This window comes from Phalaenopsis equestris, unplaced genomic scaffold (assembly GCF_001263595.1).
Source record: "Phalaenopsis equestris unplaced genomic scaffold, ASM126359v1 Scaffold000479, whole genome shotgun sequence".
In the NCBI taxonomy this organism is placed as follows: Eukaryota; Viridiplantae; Streptophyta; class Magnoliopsida; order Asparagales; family Orchidaceae; genus Phalaenopsis; species Phalaenopsis equestris.
The window spans coordinates 428,194-447,946 of NW_018164920.1; the positions used below are offsets into that span (position 1 = coordinate 428,194).

Below are 19,753 nucleotides of genomic sequence, written 5' to 3' on the forward strand. Positions count from 1 at the left end.
TAGCTGCAGTTTATTGAATAATCTGCCGATAAACTGATTAAAAATAATCTGCTAATAAACTAGGTGTGGTGGCTATTATAAATTTTTATTTTTTTAAAAAAGTCAGACCGCTGCTAGAAAGTTGTCACCGCATCTAGATAGGTGCGGTATGAAAATACTGCTTTCAGCGTTTTCAACACGCATAAGCTACCAAAACGTAATTTGCCCAAACAGGCAAGGTGCATTTTCATAACGTCACCGCACCAAATAAGCTGCCCGGAACAGACCCCCCTTAAAGTCTGATAGTCTGATGTTTAACCGTTGCTTTTTTTACTTTGCATGAGTTTTAGTTTACGTTTCTGTGCCAATTTATTCGGTAGCTTTTTTTTTTTATGAAGGAAATAGATGGGCTTACAAGGCTGTTATTGATGCAAGCTGGGTCTATGTAAACGCCACTCAATTCATATGTATTTACATATCTGACACCTGAACTTTCATATTTTCATAAATATATATTTACATGCACAAATTAAAGCATTAGTGTTATAAATGTAACATATGAATTGTGTGATATGTAAATATAAAATTAATTATAAATATTAAATTTATACAAATAATGGAATTCAAATTCTGCTTGAATCGACGCTGGACTTTTGGATCAGAAATAAACAGTATATTATTTGTTTAGGGTTTATATATATGTATTAAAAGTTATGTGCTTCTCAAATTAAATCATTATCATTCATTTTATTTATAAAATTTTTACATATGATCATACCTAGGACTACACTAATATTAGAAAGATTTATTTGCATACCACTGAATTCTTAAGAATATGCATATCTAACCATCTCATCTACGCATGAAAAGGTGTATAAATTATAAAAACAAAGTTTAGGTGTGGGTGGTATGTATGTAAATATTTCTTAATTGCGTAAAAGCTACTGTATAAGCTTGGGATAACCAGCCATGGAGGAGCATCTACTCTGAATCATCAGTGTCATCAATAAACTGACTTGAATTGTTGCTTCCATCTTCAACACTGACATTGTTGTCATCCATATCACAGCCTTTGTTCTTCGCCGGAGCTGCATCGACCGGCGGAACGAGATTTCGCCAGCTATAGTTATCCGGCTCGAGGGATCCGGGATCTTCGATCCAGTCGGCAGCAACAGAATGCAGCCCATCGTAGCACAGTGGATCATATTCATGTCTCATGGAGCTTTTGCTTCCTGATGATGCTGCAGATTGCCTGCAATGATGTGGAGTTTTCAAAAAAAGTAAACCAAGATTATGTTTTATATCAATGTAAATCCAACCCCAGTTAACATCTATGCAAGTTATGAAAATAGTTGAAACGCTCAATAAATGTTTTCATTTTAAACCATTATTAACTTTATATATGTATGGGTGGCAACTTACCCAACTTATAGAAGAGAACTTAAAGTGTGTCCTCATTAAAGATGTCTAACCTGATGCCTAGCATCTAGTATATTGAATTCCAAGTTTAAAAAACCGATCTATGCCGGCCGCCCCTAGCATCTAGTATATAGAATTCCAAGTTTAAAAAACCGATCTATGCCGGCCGGTTCAACTTGTTCGACCGGAGTTCTTTTTTTCTTTTATTTTTTCTATTGGAGTGCCGTATCATTAGATTTCTTTCACGAGATGTGTTTGTAATATGAAAGGATTGAGATGGTGATCCCACCCATACATTTGAAGGCCTCCATCATCGAAAACAATGCTAATTGCTATTTGACAACATAATTATGTTGTTTTTCTATTGCCGGCCTACTGTCCAGTTGTTGTTCCGCTGAATTTCAACCGACAAAATTCCTCCCACTTTCATTACCTATCCTACAACTTCCTTGTCCTCCCCCAACACCCTTAGAAGCCCTAAAATAATGTTATTTGACATCAGAGCTTGACAAACCCTAAATTTTAGGAATTTTTTTTTTCCTACATCTAAACTAAAATCTAGGGTTGTAAACGAGCCGAGCTTGAGCGAGCTCAGGCTTGGCTCGTGTTCGGGTCGTTCTAAATTGCTCGTGTTCGAAATCGGCTCGTGTTTGAAACCGGCTCGTGAACAGTGTGTTCGTGTTCAGCTCGATTTATAAATTCGTGTTCATGTTTGGCTTGAAATTGACTCATTAAAATTAAACTGAAAAAATATATGTAGAGTGTTGGATTCCAACCTAGATCAAATATATGCAAAACAAGACGCAAAACCACATTACCACAGAGCAGTTACGATTTAAACATAAATATAAATATATATAATATATTATTATATAAATAATAATATATATAATATATTATTGCATAAATAATTATATAATTTTTTTTTAGCTTAATTAGAAAGAAACGGAATAGAAAATAAGGCTAGAAAAGGAAAAGTACTGTGTTGAATTTGATAATGAGGGCAGAAAATCCCGTAAACAGCGTTTTCACGAGTGGGACTTGAGTCAGGCCCATCCTGCAATCCAAGAATCGCAAAGATTTGAGAGCCCGCGGGATTCCACACGGGTCTCTGCAATCCACACAACCTAAACCTTCATTGAACTCAATATCATAATCATTCCTACCTCAATTCCTAGCCCTAACTCAATTTTTCAAAAGCTAACATTCTAACCTCCACAAAAAATCTAACTTGACACCTACCACCAAAACCATAAGCCTTCAGCTAACCTTCCATCTACAACCCTATACCCGCCGAAATTATGATCGTGAGAAAATGACACGATGCAGTTTAGGAGAAATATGCAAATAAGTATCTACAAGCTTACGATGCAAGACATGCAAAGATAATCCTCCAACTACAACAAATAATTGCCACCTTTGAAAGGAGCAATCCAAATAAATCACTCAGAGCCATAATGATTACTGGTCAGACATAGCCAAGAAAGTAATTCCCTTCCACCCATAAGTTTCGGTGATTAATAACTAATACTTCGACAATTTGACCTGAAATATCAAAGAAGCGTAACTTTAGAGTGAATATTGATTTGTCAGATTTTGACAGACGTTTGGATTCATATGAATTCATTGAGTGAGTCTAAATAGTGAAACTAAAAGAGCTCGCAATGGAGAGGCATCTTGTAAGACTGATATCATCTATTAGTAATGTAGAGTAACTGCAGTCATATTAGTCCACACTGTACAAACCCTAGCTTTGAAGGTGAAGAAACAACGTCACCAGGTGACTGCCATACCTTACAGATAGCATTCAATCCAAGGATTAGACAACAAGAGTACACCTATTGGAGCACCCAAGCCGACCCATTCTAGGAAAAAAACAGTTCAAAATGGAGAAAAGGCGGAGAACACCAACACACTCAAATCTCTCCCAACCGTATAATGCTTAAAATGTCATGATTTTGGGGACATTGAGTTCAATTTCCCAAGTACAAGGGGTTGACTTGGGTTGCTCCAATACAGTGATCTCTTTCACTGAACATGGAACAATTGAAAAAATGGATAATAACTAAAAATAAATGAAGATGTCAAAGAGTAAGCCGATGTGGGAGAGATGCTAGTTGTTTGACGAATCCTTCAAATTGAGCCATGAGATAACAATAGTAACTCTGCCACAATATCTTTCATATCTATTGCATCGTGAAAACAAAAACGTAAGTAATTGTGAGAATATAGTGTCTACCTAAATGGTCGACAAGTTGAATCTGGTAAAACGGAAACGATCCCAACCATATTCTCTGTTGTGGTTGAAGAAATGAAATAAGACTGCAATTGACAGGAAATATCTCATGGAGTTATTTATTGAAGACAAGTTTTCGAAGCAAGTGTGATGTGATGCGGTACCTTTGAATGTGTTACACAAGTGCCTAAAGGGCAATTTAGTACATTATTATTTATTATTGTGAGGTATAAATAGGGCTAATATGTTTAGAGTTAATGTCATGTATTAGATTGTAATCTTGAGTTTTAAATTTAAAATTTATGAGCTCGTCAGCATCTCAAATTGTAAGTGTTGGGAGATATCGTCTACCTCTCGAATTGTAAGTGTTTATCTTTATGTATTTAAGTTGTGTTATTTTTTGTTAATAAAGCAAAAATAATTTGTTTGCCCTAATTTCTATACATAAATAGTCTTGGTTTGTCAAATTGGTACAAGAGCATTCAATTATGGGGATTTAGGAATAAAAAACAAAATAATGACGTACAAAATTCCGACTTGAACTGAATATCATGATATAACTGCGATCGAGCTAGCTAAGAAACAAATGCAGGATCGCGACGTACAAAAGGATGGTGGGAAGAAAATGATAGGATTGCAACCCGATACAATCACAATCGAGCTAGCTGGGAACCAACTAAAGAAATACGGGAAGCAAACAACGGGAGCGCGACCAACAACTGTATCGCAATTTGAAATACAATCGTGAATAGATATGGGTGCGATGAATAAAACGGTCATGTTTAGACTTAGTTGTCTGGGAGGAAATGACTAAATTACGTCAAAGGGGTTCTAACCTTGTGATATAGCATGATTTTGAGCAAGTGGGGAAGCAAACAATGGGATCATGTCCATACAAGACTAATATAGCCGTGATTTGGGCGATCTGAGGAGCCAGGGACGGGATTGCGGCTTAAGACCTCATAATACAGTCATGGTTCAGGCAACTTATGAAGCCATCAATGGGATTTTAGCGTGTTAAATCTAAAATTGCCCAGGGAATAATGACAGACAAAGAATTAAATGCTTTGGAGAAGAATTTGGAGGAACAAACGAGCTAAATCATATCTGAAACAAAGTGTTTCTCATCCTTGAAAAGATAATTTTTGTCCATGGAGGAGAGATTCGCAGCCCTGAAATAAATGAAGAATAAGATTTTAAAGTTTCATAGAAAGCTGCCTCAACCCGCCATGAGATTGAGCGACAAAGTCTGGAGTGGATGCGAGCAGCAACAATCTCAAGGATTTGTGTGGAATTAAGGCTACATTACTGCCTTAGGTGGATCAGGAGTCATGGGATCAAGTGAAGAAATCAGGAGCAGATACGACCTACATCAATCAATAGGATTCCACAGATCAGTGTTGTGTCACTGCATTAGGCGGATCAAGCAAAGTAATTGGGAGTAGACTCGAGCGGAACCACTTAGAAGGAATAGTGCAATATCCAGACGACTAGAAAAAATGGAAGCATGTGGGATTCAAGAAAGGAGTCGAAAGTGGATTAGAGCAGTAACATCTAGAGGGAATTACGCGACATCGAGAGATTTGAAACAGGCAGCAATAGAAGAGAAGAGATGATATTCGATTCGGGGCTGATAACGATTGATTTGAAGAATTTCAGCCTGGAACAGGAAACCATGGTGGGTGGGACCCAGAAGGGTTGTATTCAACTGTGCTAGTTCCTTATGTTGTTGCAACCTTCTGGGAGAAAGACGATTCAAGAGTAATGATGGGAACGGGTCAGGTGGAGAAGAGCGGGAGAGAGTGTAAGCAACTAATTTTGGCATGGCAAAGTATTTAAGAGATAAATGATGGGGGTGCTTCACAGTGACCCCCGTTTATTCAAGACTTTTGGTAAAGCTCAAGACCGTGGTGAGTAAAATTCAAGATGCAGGGCTGAAACTCTAGACTGAGCTGTATAACATGGAATATGCATGTGATACAAAGTCGACAAAGATTAGGTCGATCAATGAGCTACTAAAAGAGTTGTTTGGGGCTACAATATTCTACAAGATTGACTTGAAGTCAGGTTATCGACAAGTTAGGATGTGGCTGAAGGATGTGCACAAGACTGCTTTTCGAACTCATGGAGCACTACGACATACCGATTAAATTGAAATGATTATTAGAAGAGGATGCCACATGAGAGCCAAACAAATTGATCCAGCAGCAGTTTCTTTTTTCTCACATTGACGACAATTAGTCTTTTGGGGAGGGGAGTATTGTTATGTCGGCACCTAAAAGAGTAATTATTATTTATTATTGTGGGGTATAAATAGGGCTAACATGTTTAGGGTTAGAGTTATGCATTGAATTGTTGTCATGAGTCTTAAGTTTGGGAGAGATTACCTACATCTCATTGTACGTTTTGGGAGAGAACGCATACCTCTCGAATTGTAGGTGTTTATCTTTATGTATTTAAGTTGTGATGTTTTGTGTTTGCAAAGAAAAATATTTTGTTTGCACTAATTTCTGTGAAAAAATCATCTTAGTTTGTATCAGAATGCTTATCATATCCTATTAGGCCATCATTAACAATACGATAGTTGTACAAATCATGATGGCTAAAAGAGCACACATTTTTTCACCAAAGATGGAATATGCATTTTACTCTTGCTCTGGAATGAGTTCAAGGTGATGGGAATTTATAAGGATTTTAAGAATATAGTGCCAAGCACTAGCTTTATATAGACCTTAAAAAAAGCACCAGTAGAACTGTCATTAGTTGTCCTAAAAAATAGTGAGTTTGAGGAGTAGATCCAGACATAGAGCAGCCCCTACTAAGACAATTCCAAGATTATATGACATAAAGTCTTCCTCTTAAGTTGATACTACTGAGGAGATCCAACATGCCATCACTTCAAATAGAGATGAGAAATTATGATCTATTTCCGGAAGACTATATGGAGTAAGTTGGGCATTAAGTTTTAGTTTTGTACAACAGTATACTCCCAGACAAATGGCCAGACAGTAGTGGTGAATCGTAACTTTGAAAATATCCTTAGGTGTTTTGTGATAAAGAATATAAAAAAGTGAGATATAGGTGCTTCCAGAGAAGAAAAAGAAGTCTCGCCTATCCAAAGAGAGTGACACGGGAAACCCCGCAATCCCACATACCGCAATCTTATGATAGTAGGATCAAAGCGGGGAAGAGACCTACCTCGCTACAATCCCGATAGCATGACTTTTCTCATTCTTATTAGTATTTTAATATTACTTTAACTAGAATATAGGGGAGATTATTTATATATTTTGTTTTTCTGTTTTTGAGGATTTTTGTTATTCAGAGGTATTTTCTCTTATTTTCTTTATTGCAGTGTTGTATACATGGATTTTTCTCAATTGGTGTGTTCGTAATCTAATAGAATTGATGTGGTGCCCTTTCCCACTCTTTCCCATACATCTGGATTTGGAGGCCTCCTTCATAATCGAATCCGCTACCAATTGCTATTTGACAGCAGAAATCAATTTGTTTTTGGCTACCAACGTGCTATCCAGCCGCCATTTGGTCGGATTTCAGTCGAAATCCTCCAACTTACCTGACGTGGGGTCATCCAAGTTAAACTAGGGAGGTTCAGGGGCTGGTCGGTCCTTTCCTTGGGTTAGGATTGCTGCCCAAGGCGAGGAGTTCCCCCTTAATTATCTACTATTATATATATGTTATTTTCTGTGAATTAGGGCTCAGTTTTTGTTTCAGATTTTCTGTCGCCAACGTTTTTCTCCCTTGCTAGAACTGTATCTGAAGACAGGTGGTGCGCTGGCTAAATCCTGCTCAAAAGTGGTGATTATCTTCTCATATTGCTCCCACCCTTGCACCCCCTAATTGTTGTCGTACCCTCCAGCATCCAGCATAACTGTTGCCTCCCTTCCATACCACTGCAAATTGTCGGCTATCTCCTTCCAGCCCTCTTGCTTGTTTTTTGTCGCCCTCCCAATCGATTGCTACTTGTCGCGCCCTCTCTCAGGCTTTCCCTGCTTGCTGCCGCCCTATCCCAGACTTTCCCTGCTTGTTGCAGCCCCATCCCAACCCTTTACCAGCTTGTTGCCGCCCCATCCAAGCACTTCTCAGCTTAATGTCGTCTCCTTCCAAAACTTTTATTCTTATAGCCACTAGCTGCCCTGCATCCCTCGTTGCCACATTCCCATCACTTTCGGTTCAACCCTAGTTAGGAGTTTGTGTGTGTATCTTTATTGGTCTTTATTTCTGGAGTTTGTTTGTATTACACATTCAAATTTCAGCAATAATATTATCGTTATGTTGTGGTTTGGGTTAACTCTTTTATCCTTACCTACCCCTTTTCTTTGTTCCACCAGACAATCTAGAGTCTTAGAACAGTGTCATTAAGAAATGAGAACTACATAAAAAAGTAGAGCCATCAAATCACAAATAGATTTTTATTTAAAGGAAAGAAAAAAATTATTGTAAATATTATTAAGGTGATTCTAGACAAGAGTTTGAACTCATAGCATAGAGTAGTAATAATGAAAGGATACCTTGAAAGCATAAAGTTAAAAGAACAAATTGTCCTTGCATTAGATGCAAAATTTGAAGTAAGAAATTATTAATCTTTCAAGATAATCGTTATGGGAGAAATCATAGAATTTTTAGTTTAATCAAGAACAAAGTAGGATAAAATGGTTAATTTCATTTATAAATTTATTGTGAATATTCTAAAATGAGTTTAAAAATAAATTATGCTTTGCTCCTTGGTAGTGAAATAAGGAAGTATAAGAGAAATCAAGGAAAAAAAAGAGCATTTAAAAAGTTAAATATTATCAATACCTAAAAAGATTATAAAAAACCAAAAATTTCTGTAAAGACTGGAGTGATAAAAGATGTAAAAACTTTTGATGATTTATAAAAAGCAAGATACTAATGAGAGATATGTATGTGTGTGTGTGTGTATTTTCAAAAAACCAATTAACATCATTCTATTTTTTTTTTGAAAGCCCAAAAAGGCTAATATATTAAGTAGAAAGAAAGATACAAATATAATGTGTGGGAGGGCCCAAACATGACACCTTGCCCACTAAAAAACCACAAATGGTTCCAAAACTAGAAAAAAATAGAAAAATACATTAGATACTTAAATACTTAAATTTAGATACTTAAATAAAAAGTCTAACAGTGTCGAAATACATAGTATCAGATGGCTAGAGAGCGACTCAATTTGGTCTTGCCCTGCTTTTAGTTCTAGGGAAGGAGCAAGCTAATAAGCTGGTAAGATGATTGTCATTGTCAGAAGTAACCAATGTATCATCTAATGTGTTCCCGAGCTAGAGTTGGCCTCCATTCTTCTTCTTCCTCCCGGAATAGACCTGTCAGTCCTCTTCTAAAGAATTAGTCTAATGGGGTGGTAGAGCTGAAGCAGAAGAAATATCGATCGTAGTACCCACATTAGGTTCTAGTATATGTGAAGTATGAGTTGTTTCTACACCGGATATTTCCTGAAGAAGTGGAGCTGCGAGGCTCTTCTGATTATCAGTCTGAACACTATCATTTGTAGGTAATCATTTAACACTATCATTTGTAGGTAATAGTCCATCAGTATTGAACACTATTTTAATTTAACAAATCCTAATCTGAACACTATTAGGGTTTGAAGGTGCCAACATCACATCACTCGCAACAACAATAACAACAGTGTCATGGGGGGTCCTCAGGGGCAACAAACACCTCCTATTTGGTAGTATCCTCCCCAGATGGAACTAAAATGTCCAGAGAAGTGGGGCTAGACTCATCCTTATTCACTTGAACCTTACTTTTCAAATTAGGATAGAGCTTGTGACATTTATCAAGGATGTGACCAAAAATCTTATAGTGGGTACAATACGGGGGTCTGTGTTCCATGAGGATTTGCTGTCAATATCCATTGCGAGTTGTGCCCAGCCAGACTTCAATAACATCCGGTAAAGTAATATCCCTTTCCACAAGTATTTTGGCCACCGAGGGTCTGGTTAGGTTGAAAGTAGACAGATCTAGCTTCAAAAGATCCCCTAGAATGACCCCAATAGAGTAAAGAACCTGATGGTTAAAAAAATGCAGCTTGAGACCAGGTAAACTGAACCATACCGGTACAGTGAGAGTTTCATGATTTGGGTCGAAATCAGAAGACCACTTGAGTAACCATAGATTTTCCTGCAATATTAAAATTTTTCTTGGAGAAAATTCTGGTGTAGTCTTCAGTCATTGTTAGTTGGATCAACATATGTCTCTCATTCATAAGTCCCACTTTTCACTTGCCTGCTGACTTAAGATCATCTACACTCTACTTTTTCTGATAACATCCATAGGTGGGTGTTCCCACTGAAAATTTTCAATAAGAGTAAACTTGAATTTTTTTGTCATGGTAGAAATTTCTGAGTCAGAGAAAAAATTATTGTTTTTCCGCCTTTCCCACTTCCCTTCTTAACAAAAGGACATATATATATATATATATATATTAATAAAAATAAAATATCTAGAGACTTGCATCAAATTAAATTTCTTGTAAATGAAGATAAGAGAACCTTGACACCAATGAAAGAACAAAATTCACTTTTGAGAATTTGTTAAATTAAAATATTTGTGAAAGAAATTACTATTGAAGAGGATGAAAACAATAAAATAAAGTTTACAATAAACTAATACAAAATAATGAAATTGAGTTTATTCTAAAAAAATATGCATAAATGTGAGTTTTTAGTTTCAAATTAGACGACTAATAAGATTTGGGGACTTAATTAAAAAATTTTAATAACTTAGTTAACAAATCCTTACAATAAAATTTTGAAGACCAGCAGATTAAAGAAGCACCTTAGTACCCAATATTTAAGAACAAAGTAGATGTTCAAGATTGTGCTAGTCTTCAACATAGTTTTAAAGAATATGAATCATACAATAAAGTTGTAGGATCAAGAGAAGCAACATTGTTTTAAAAAAACTATGCTAAATTCAGATGTACCATTTAATTTCCTATAAGAAGCTCTAGTACCAAAAAAGGATCTTTATATGATTTTTATTGCCCATGAGAGAGTACAAAATCAATTACAATAAGAATTGATTAAGCGCACATGAAATTAAAAAGGGTTGCAAAAGTGCTGATTTTATTTTATTATTTATATATATATATATATATATATATATATATATATATATATATATTGATTAATAATAATGCTAATTTAATTTTAATTTAAAAGTATTTTTAAAATATTCAACATCTAATTATAATTAAAAACAAAAAGTTTTAAATTCAACCATTTTTTTAAATTATTTTACATAAACATATATTTAAACATGTGTATTGATTCACCTCACAAAATTTTGTTGTTCATGATGTCAATTTGTGTTACCCGCATGCATACAACAACAACAACAAGTCTTTATCCCACTAAGTGTGGTCAACTATATGAATCATTTTTCTCCATTACGTCCTATTGAGTGTCCTATTTTCATTTAATTCTAATAAATTGAGATATTTTTTTTATACAATATGCCCCTGTCTTTCTAAGTCTACCTCTGTCATTCCTAACTTAAGTCGAATAAAAAACATCTACTCTCCTAATCGGATCATCAGATAATTTACGTTTACTGTGACCAAACCATCCAAGACGACTCCCTCTAATTTTGTTTGTCACCGGAGCTACACCATCCCTATCGCATTTTGTCTATAAGTGAAAAGCCACTTATCCACCTAATCATTCTCATCTCGGCAACAATTAACTTAGTTTTATGCTTCTCTTTTATTCTCTTTTATTCAGTGCCAAAAAGTATTGCAAGTCTCACCACCATCTTATAAAATTTTCCTTTAAGTTTAAGCGGTACTTTTTTATCACACAATAGGCCCGAAGCATTCCTCTACTTCAACCAACCAACTTGAATTCTACTAATAACATCTCCATCTATATGACCATCACTTTAAACAATAGACCCGAGATATCTAAAGCGTTCACAATTTTTAATAATTTGATCACCCATAGTTGCAATTCTATCACTAGAGCTATTATTAATAAAATTACATTCCATGTATTTAGTTTTAGTTCTACTCAAATAAAGGCCTTTAGACTCCCTTTAGACTAGGCCTTTAAACTCCAATGTAGACCTTCATAATCAAGTTTTTTCAGGGCTTTCTCTCTCCTCTTATCCACGAGAAGGATATCATTATCAAAAAGCATACACCAAGGTACATCTTCCTGTAAATGTCCAGTAAGAGCATCCGTAACTAAAGCAAAAAGATATGGGCTTAAGCTTAAAGCCGATCATATCTAAAACCGAACTCTGATGTAATCCAGCTGAAATGGGAAAATACTCGGTCAATCCTCCTTCTGTTCAAACACAAGTAATAACTCTAGTACACATATTTTTAATGACTTGAATATAAGTCATATCAACACCTTTCTTCTCAAGAACTCTCCAAAGGATATCTCTTAGAACCTTATCGTAAGCTTTTTCTAAATGAATAAAAATCATATGTAGATCCACTTTATTATCTCTGAACTTCTCCATCAAACCTCTCAATAAATATATAGCTTCCATAGTAAACCTGCCAGACATAAATCCAAATTGATTAAGAAAATATTTGTAATGTGTTTTAACCTATGTTCAATTGTCATCTCCCATAATTTTAAAGTATGCACAACAACTTAATTCCTCTATAACTTGCACACTCTTGTGCATCCCCTTTATTCTTAAAAATGGGGACCAAAAACTCTTCTTCTACTACTCAGGCATCTTTTTAGTTTTAAAAATAATATTAAAGAGTTTAGTAAGCGAAGAAACTCTGAATCTCCTATATATTTTCACTTCAATTGGGATATCATCAGGTCCTACAGACTTTCCACTCTTGGCTTTTTTTCAAGCATCATCAACTTTTTTTTACTAATGCAACGGCAAAATGAAATATTTTATTATTGTTAACGATATTAAGATCACTAAGGTCGATTGTATTTTCAGAAAATTCATTAAAAAGTTTATCAAAATAACTCACCCACCTATGTTGAATATCTTTTTCTAAGAAAAACACTTTTTGATTTTCATCTTTAATATATTTTACTTGAGCTAGATCTTTACTTTTCTTTTCTCTTTGTTTGTCTAGTTAATATATATGTTTTTCACCCTTCTTAGTCTATTATAAAGATCACTAAAAACAGAATTTTTATTGTCATAGGTTGTTCACTTAGACTCCCTACGGCCATTTTATATTTTTCTCAATTCTCCAAACTTTAACATTTAAACCAATCTTTATAATATAACTTCTTATATTTTATCTTTTCTTGCACATTATTATTCCACCACCAACTATTTTTATTTACAGAAACTTTTTTTTTATCATAAAAGATTATCTATGTTCCTTGTACATTGAATTCCTTGGGCATCTTGACGATCTGGACGCTCTGATATATTTCTTTTCTTGAAGGGGCAATATTTTAGTAATTTTGATTGTGATAAAGTTCGACGTCACATCCGTCATCTATTGTCTACCACCTCTTTTGTGTTTAATTGAGTTAATTTATGAAAATTATATGAAGGTCTACTGACAACAAGGGCAGAACCAACCATTTTTTTAGAGCTGAGAAATATTTCAAGTATTAAATAATATTTAATGTTATTATTACTATTATTATTATTATTATGAATATACGTGTGTGTTCGTGCGCGCGTCCTTACATACGCACGCGAAGACAGAAACACACACATACAAATATTATTATTTCTAGAAAAAAAAACTAATTAGATAATGTTATTAAATTTAAAAAGAAAATATAAGTAGAAAAGATTACAAAATTTAGGAAAATATAAATAGACTAGTGGTTAAGTTGGCTTTTTTTTATGAGGATTGGGCAAAATCATTTATTGAAGGGGGCCAACTCCTAGAAATTTACTACAACATGGGCCTGTCCATGTCTAAAAAGCAGAAAATTCATTACTAAAAGTAGAAGCAACTATTTCAAAAACATTCTAAATTTGCATGTTCAACGAACTCACGTATTGACCACCTAAATAACAAAAATTCGAAACTATACATGTCAAACAAACAAAACATGGTTTATAGCGAGCAAAACTAGTTAGCAAGCAAACAAATCTAGCATAATATAACATGGTTTGAGAAGATTCTAGAGCTTACCTTTGCAGAAAATGTAAATTGTAGCGAACAAAAGTAAGATCCTTCATTCTCTCAATCTCCAATCTGTTCCTGTGTCTACTTTCTACGTACTCATTCATGAACAAAATTTTCTGAGAAGTCTCTATAGTGCAAGTCTGGCTCAAAATCCTGATAGCAAAGCGCCGAAGATCTGGGCAGTCAGCAGCATAAAGAGACCACCAGGTGGCTGGATTCCGAGTTTCAGACACCATTATAGTCTTCGTATAAAAAACAAAGCAAGATTTACATTCATACCACTTAATTCCTATGTATTTACATACCTAATAACAAAACTTTATACACACACACACATATATATATATATAGACAGATAGATAGATATATATGTCTATTTTAGTTTTTAAAGTTAAAATGATATTGTGATAAGAAAGATTTGGATGATGCAAATATAAAAAGGTAAAATTTAGATGTTTGATACATAAATACATAGGAATTGGGTGACATGTATCAAGGGGTGTGAAAAATTGACTTAACACGAACTCAACCAAAATTTAACTAAAACATTTGGCTTTGGGTTAACTCGAATAATTTTTGGGTTTGGTTTCAGGTTAGGAATCCTAACCCATTTATTTTTTTGGGTGATTTCGGATTGACCCACAAACCCAAAATTGACCCGTTAACCCAAAATTAACTTGAAATCGATCCGCTAACCCAAAATCAACTCGAGATTGAGTCGAAGTTGACTCAAATTTGACCTGAAATTGATCTAAATAGCTATAATGCCTTATGTAAACGGGTTATATGTGTTGGATTCTAGTTGTGTCCTTCAACTTAAGCAATTTCAGGCCGGGGCAATTTTGGGTCAAACTCAAACCCGACCAGCGAACCCGGCTTGATAATGTATATAAATGCCCCAAATTCAAAACATGATTATTCAGAACACAAATCAACTCACCTGGAGACAGTGTCTCTCTCCCTCTTACTGCCACAGGTCTACTGAAATCCCCAACTGCATCCTCATAAAAACACTTCTGCCTTGTAATGTTATCTTGAGACAACATGTTAGTCTCCAAAGTCTCAATACAATCAAGTAAACCCTTCTGAATAACAGTGGTGATGAGAAATTCTGAACTATAGTAAACAGAAGGGTTAAGATAATGAGCAGCAGCATGGAGAGGGCTGTGAAGCTCTTCACGAATACGATCAATAACTTCAATGAATGGACGATAATCAGATTCGTTTTCAAATTCGGAAACAATTCCCTTCCTCACCTTTTCAACCGAGTCATAGAAATATCCGATGTTGGGTCTTTCTTTGCTCTCTATTCGGTGCAGAGCTGAGAGCAGTGGTCTTATAACTTTGAGGATCCTCGCACAGGATGACCAAAACAGTAAATCTGATAAAATATCTATCACTTCTGAACCCAACTTTTGTTCAGATAAAACTGATGAAATGCTTATAAACACCTGTTGAAGAGAGTCTTTGAGAGCCACCATGGTTTGTAAAGTAGAGAACTTGGTTACAAACTCAGTGGCAGCAGGCTGAAACAGTTCTTTTCCTTCAGTTTTCTTTCTAAATGAGTTGAGGATCCAAGCATTGTTGTATAAAAGCTGACAGATCTTCTTCACCTTAGCCAATAAGTCTTTTATCTCATCCATCTCTGCCATGGCTTTCAGCATCAGCTCAAAGCAGTGTTTGGCGCAAACAAAAGAGAAAAATGTCTGGTACTTCTTCATTAAAATTCGAGCTGCAGCTCTATGAGTAGGGGTGGAATCAGTAAGAAAAGCTACAACATCTCTCGAGCCTACCTCCTTGACGATGCAATCGAACAAATTCGAAAGATCTTCGGGTGAGTTTTCGTACTCTGATTCATCCACCGATTTAAGGAAAATCGTACCTTTTGGAGAATAAGCGTAGAAATTGATCTTTGCATGACCAACTTTGTCAATCCAACGATCTGCCATGATTGTGCATCCGGTCACCTCCCATGACTTTTGAACCTCCTTGCATAAGTCAGAAGCTTCGTTCAAACATTTGTTGAGTAAATTACCTCGCAAAGAATGATGGGAGGGAATTTTATATCCAGGACCAATTGCAGTTATTGCATCAATCATTTTTTGGAAGTAAAATGAATCGACTGAGTTAAAAGTTACACCGGTGATATAAAAGAACTTCGCAACAGCCATATCTGCTCTTTCTATGATTTCTTGAGGGGTAAATTTTGGACTAATTTTCGTCTGAAGTGGCGGTCGAACCGAGCCAACGACTGTGTTTTGAGCTCTTCTTTTACGAGAATTTGTTCTTCTGGAGACTATCTTATGGGGAATACCTTCATTTCCTTCTTCTCGGGCTTTCTGAAGAGAAACTTTCAGATCCTCAGTTATTTTCTGCCTTTTGAGTTTCTCTAGAACTTTAAAACCAAGATGTTGTCGTATATTCGTCTTGACATAATCTGGAACTTTCTCGCACGGAGCAATATTACCTCTTTCGCCAGCTAAATGTTGTTTCAGGCGAGAAATTCCGCCTCCCAAAATTATTTTCTGACAGTATCTGCACATTATTTTCTGGCGATCTCCGTTCACCATTGTGCCATGATCCCATCCTACATCAGTAGCTCTATGAGGGGCAGAACCCTATTAAAGATAAAAATTTACATTCATAGAAAAATGAAATGAAAGAATACTTCAATTCACATAAAAGTTCAAGTGGGAAGATTTACAAACTAACCACTCAATTCCTATGTATTTACATATCTAACACCTAAATTTCAATTTTTACATGCATAAAAAGGTGTATATCACTTTTTAAATGTTAAAATTGTACTAATTTTTATGTGATATGAAATATTTGGATGGTGTAAAAATGTAAGAAGTAAAGTTTAGGTGTTAGATATGTAAATACATACTAATTATGTGGTATGAAAGTAAATGCCCCTTATGAATAACAACAAGTGAGAAACACAGTATTTCAGTCTGCTACATACGTTCTCATTAAAAGCAGGATTGGAAAAGGCATCAAAATCTTCTGCTGTCCCGTTCAATTGCTGACTGCCCAGCTCTGAAGCAAGGAACCAAAATACAAATATTATAAATTGGAAGATCTAAAGAAGACAAAATAAGATCCAAACCACCACCAATCCACAAAAAGACACAATTATAAAAAGTATGCATACATAAATATGTATTTATGCATGTAGGTATATGTAAGATGCACATAAACACACAATAAATATATATTTAGGAATCTCATCTACTGATCACACTGAACTAAATCTGAATGTCAAGAAATACCATCAAAGAATGTATATGATTCAATGGATGTATCGAGATAAGATAGAAAATGTGGAAAAGAAACAGAGAAAAACTTAATTAAAAATAAAACAAGCTTATTGCTAGAAAGAAAATAAGAATTCTAAAAATATACACACATATCACAGTTTAATGGTTGCCATATAACCATAAAATCAAACAAAAATCCTGAAAATTAAATGAAGGGGGCATTAAAATATGTAGCACACAATTCTTATGAATTTATATATCTCTCACCTAAACTTTCATATTTACATGCATAGCACTCAAATTTTTAATATCACAAAAAAAACAACACAATTACCGATTGTTTAAGTGAAATACACATTTTCATGCATAGGTTTAAAATACCAAAGTGCTATCATGTAAATATGAAAGTTTAGGTGAGAGTTATGTACATACATGAGAATTGGTGCTAGGTATGTCAATTTCTGAATTGAGTGCTAAGTATGTAATTATTGTCAATGCTAGAATAAGATAATTGTACCTTGCGAGCCCATATCATCAATGCTTAGCAAATCATGCCTTACATTCATGGAAGTACTACTTGAATTTGGATCAATGGCATGATCTCCAGAAGAAGGCGCAACAGAACATCCCACAATTGCTCTTTTTCTCTTCTTCTCTATTCCCTTCTTTGGCTTTAGAATAACTAATTGCTTTCTCATCATATCTCTAACATCCCGGGGGACAAAATCACAGCCCTTAATCTCCCCCTTTTTGCTTGCCAAGTGCTTCTTGAACCGAGTAATTCCTCCAATCATAATCCTATGACAATAATTACACTGTACGTGGTGACGTTTCTCCCCAATCATTGTGCCGTGTTGCCACCCTATATCTGGATGACGCGGCATTCTGCTTAAGTTTGGAGCACAACTCTTTTAGTGAACAGAATCAAATAAATGCATTAGCCAAAAAAGTATAATGCAATGCGTGGAACATACTATTTTGCTAGTCCTCATGGAATTTGATGGTATACACCATGCACATCTAGGATATAAAATATAAACTTCTACCAGTTGATTTTTGTACCTTATATTTTACTTTGTGAAATTTATTCTATTAATCTCATCTTGAAGATTACATTGTAACAATAAACTCCAATTTGTATACACCATGCACTATCATTACTCGTTTAGTTCACACCCATAATAAGTTTATTGTTTTACTCAATGGTTACTAAAGTTCACGTTGCGTAAACGTGCTCTCACCACCACCAATAAAACCTAAATCAAGCTTCTAGTATAATTTTTTCCTTTAATTTTTGCATATAATATGCCTCCAATATCACAATTTTCAAACATATACTTCCCTTTTGATCATTTGTATTTTGAAAAACATGAAAAATACATGCCCAACATTTCTTTTTTTGGTATATTCATTTCTCACAAAAGGCATCTTTCTAGAAGCTTCATGGTCTCAGCATTCATACTACAATTTTGATTTTTCAAAAAAATGGACACTAAAAACTTCATGACCATTTAAAGCACACATATCACATATTCCCCGCATGCATGAACATAGGAGAAATCTTAAACCAAGAATAATATGGATAATTTCTTCAGTGTTACTTATAAGTAAATGCTATTAATAAATTTTTATTATTTGCTAAGCTAGTTGCTTGATTTATGTTCCACGTGTTTAAAGGCATGTAGACAGCCTAAGTTGTGATTTTATATGCTTATAAGATTGTAGTGACATATCCAAATGTGGACCTAAATGTCAGTATTTTAGAACATTAAATTCATTTATGGACAAACCAAACAATCAGTATATTTAAAAATGATAACATTGCATTACAGTAATTAAAAACTAAACAACCTCTTCATGATCACATAAACACACTTACAGTTCCCCTCAGTTCCAATTAACAACTACCAGTGCAAGCCTCTATTACATAACAAACAAATGAAAAAATTGCCTAGACCAAGTTATTCCAACTTCAAGAGAAAAAAAGGTGAGAAAATCAATCATGTTCGCCTTGATAACTAACTTATATTTTACTTAGTTTTTATAAGCTTGTTTATTTAACAACTTAAAAATAACCAAGGCTTTGTTCGATCGTGTTCGGATCAACAAAAAACTAATTATGTTTTTATATACATTAAAAAATATGCATTTTTATACATAGTGCATGTGTTTATATGTCTTTATGTGTGTGTGATTGTGTTTGTGTGTGTGTGCCGCGTATTCATATCAGTTGGTCGGGCATCTACTTATCAGTTGTAAGTCCCCTCTGGTCTGGGGTTCGATTCCCCCCGAGTGTAGGGTGTGGTACTCGAATTATAGGTGCATGAGAGATGGTTGGGGCTCGTATCATAACCTTCAGCCATTCCTTTATTTATTTTTTTAAAAAAATGTACACACACACGCAACAACAACAACAACAACAATACACACACACAAAATAATTTATATGTGTGCGTGTGTCGTGGCCTGTTGGTAGAACAGCCACAACAACAACAACAACAACAATACACACACACACACACACAAAATAATTTATATGTGTGCGCGTGTCGTGGCCTGTTGGTAGAACAGCCTCTCTGAAGATCGTAAGTCTGCTCAGGTCACGGGTTTGAATCCCCCCCGTGTGTAGGGTGTGGTACTCGAATATTTAGCACACCCAGGGATGTCGGGGCTCGTCTAATAGCCTACGACCTTTAAATATATATATATATATATATA

General features: G+C 35.0%; 1 protein-coding gene across 2 annotated transcripts in view; it reads right to left on the reverse strand.

The window, feature by feature from the left end:
• Positions 1-762: 762 nt before the first annotated feature.
• The window catches only part of LOC110028004, a gene marked incomplete in the record, with an annotated part of 19,852 nt that continues 861 nt past the window's right edge, over positions 763-19,753 (reverse strand). The window contains 5 exon segments of one of the 2 annotated variants that reach the window (XM_020729692.1): positions 763-1,231; positions 13,779-13,983; positions 14,713-16,390; positions 16,741-16,814; positions 17,553-17,920. In XM_020729692.1, the coding sequence (XP_020585351.1) occupies positions 961-1,231; positions 13,779-13,983; positions 14,713-16,390; positions 16,741-16,814; positions 17,553-17,920 (2,596 nt within the window). 2 annotated transcript variants of the gene reach the window in all.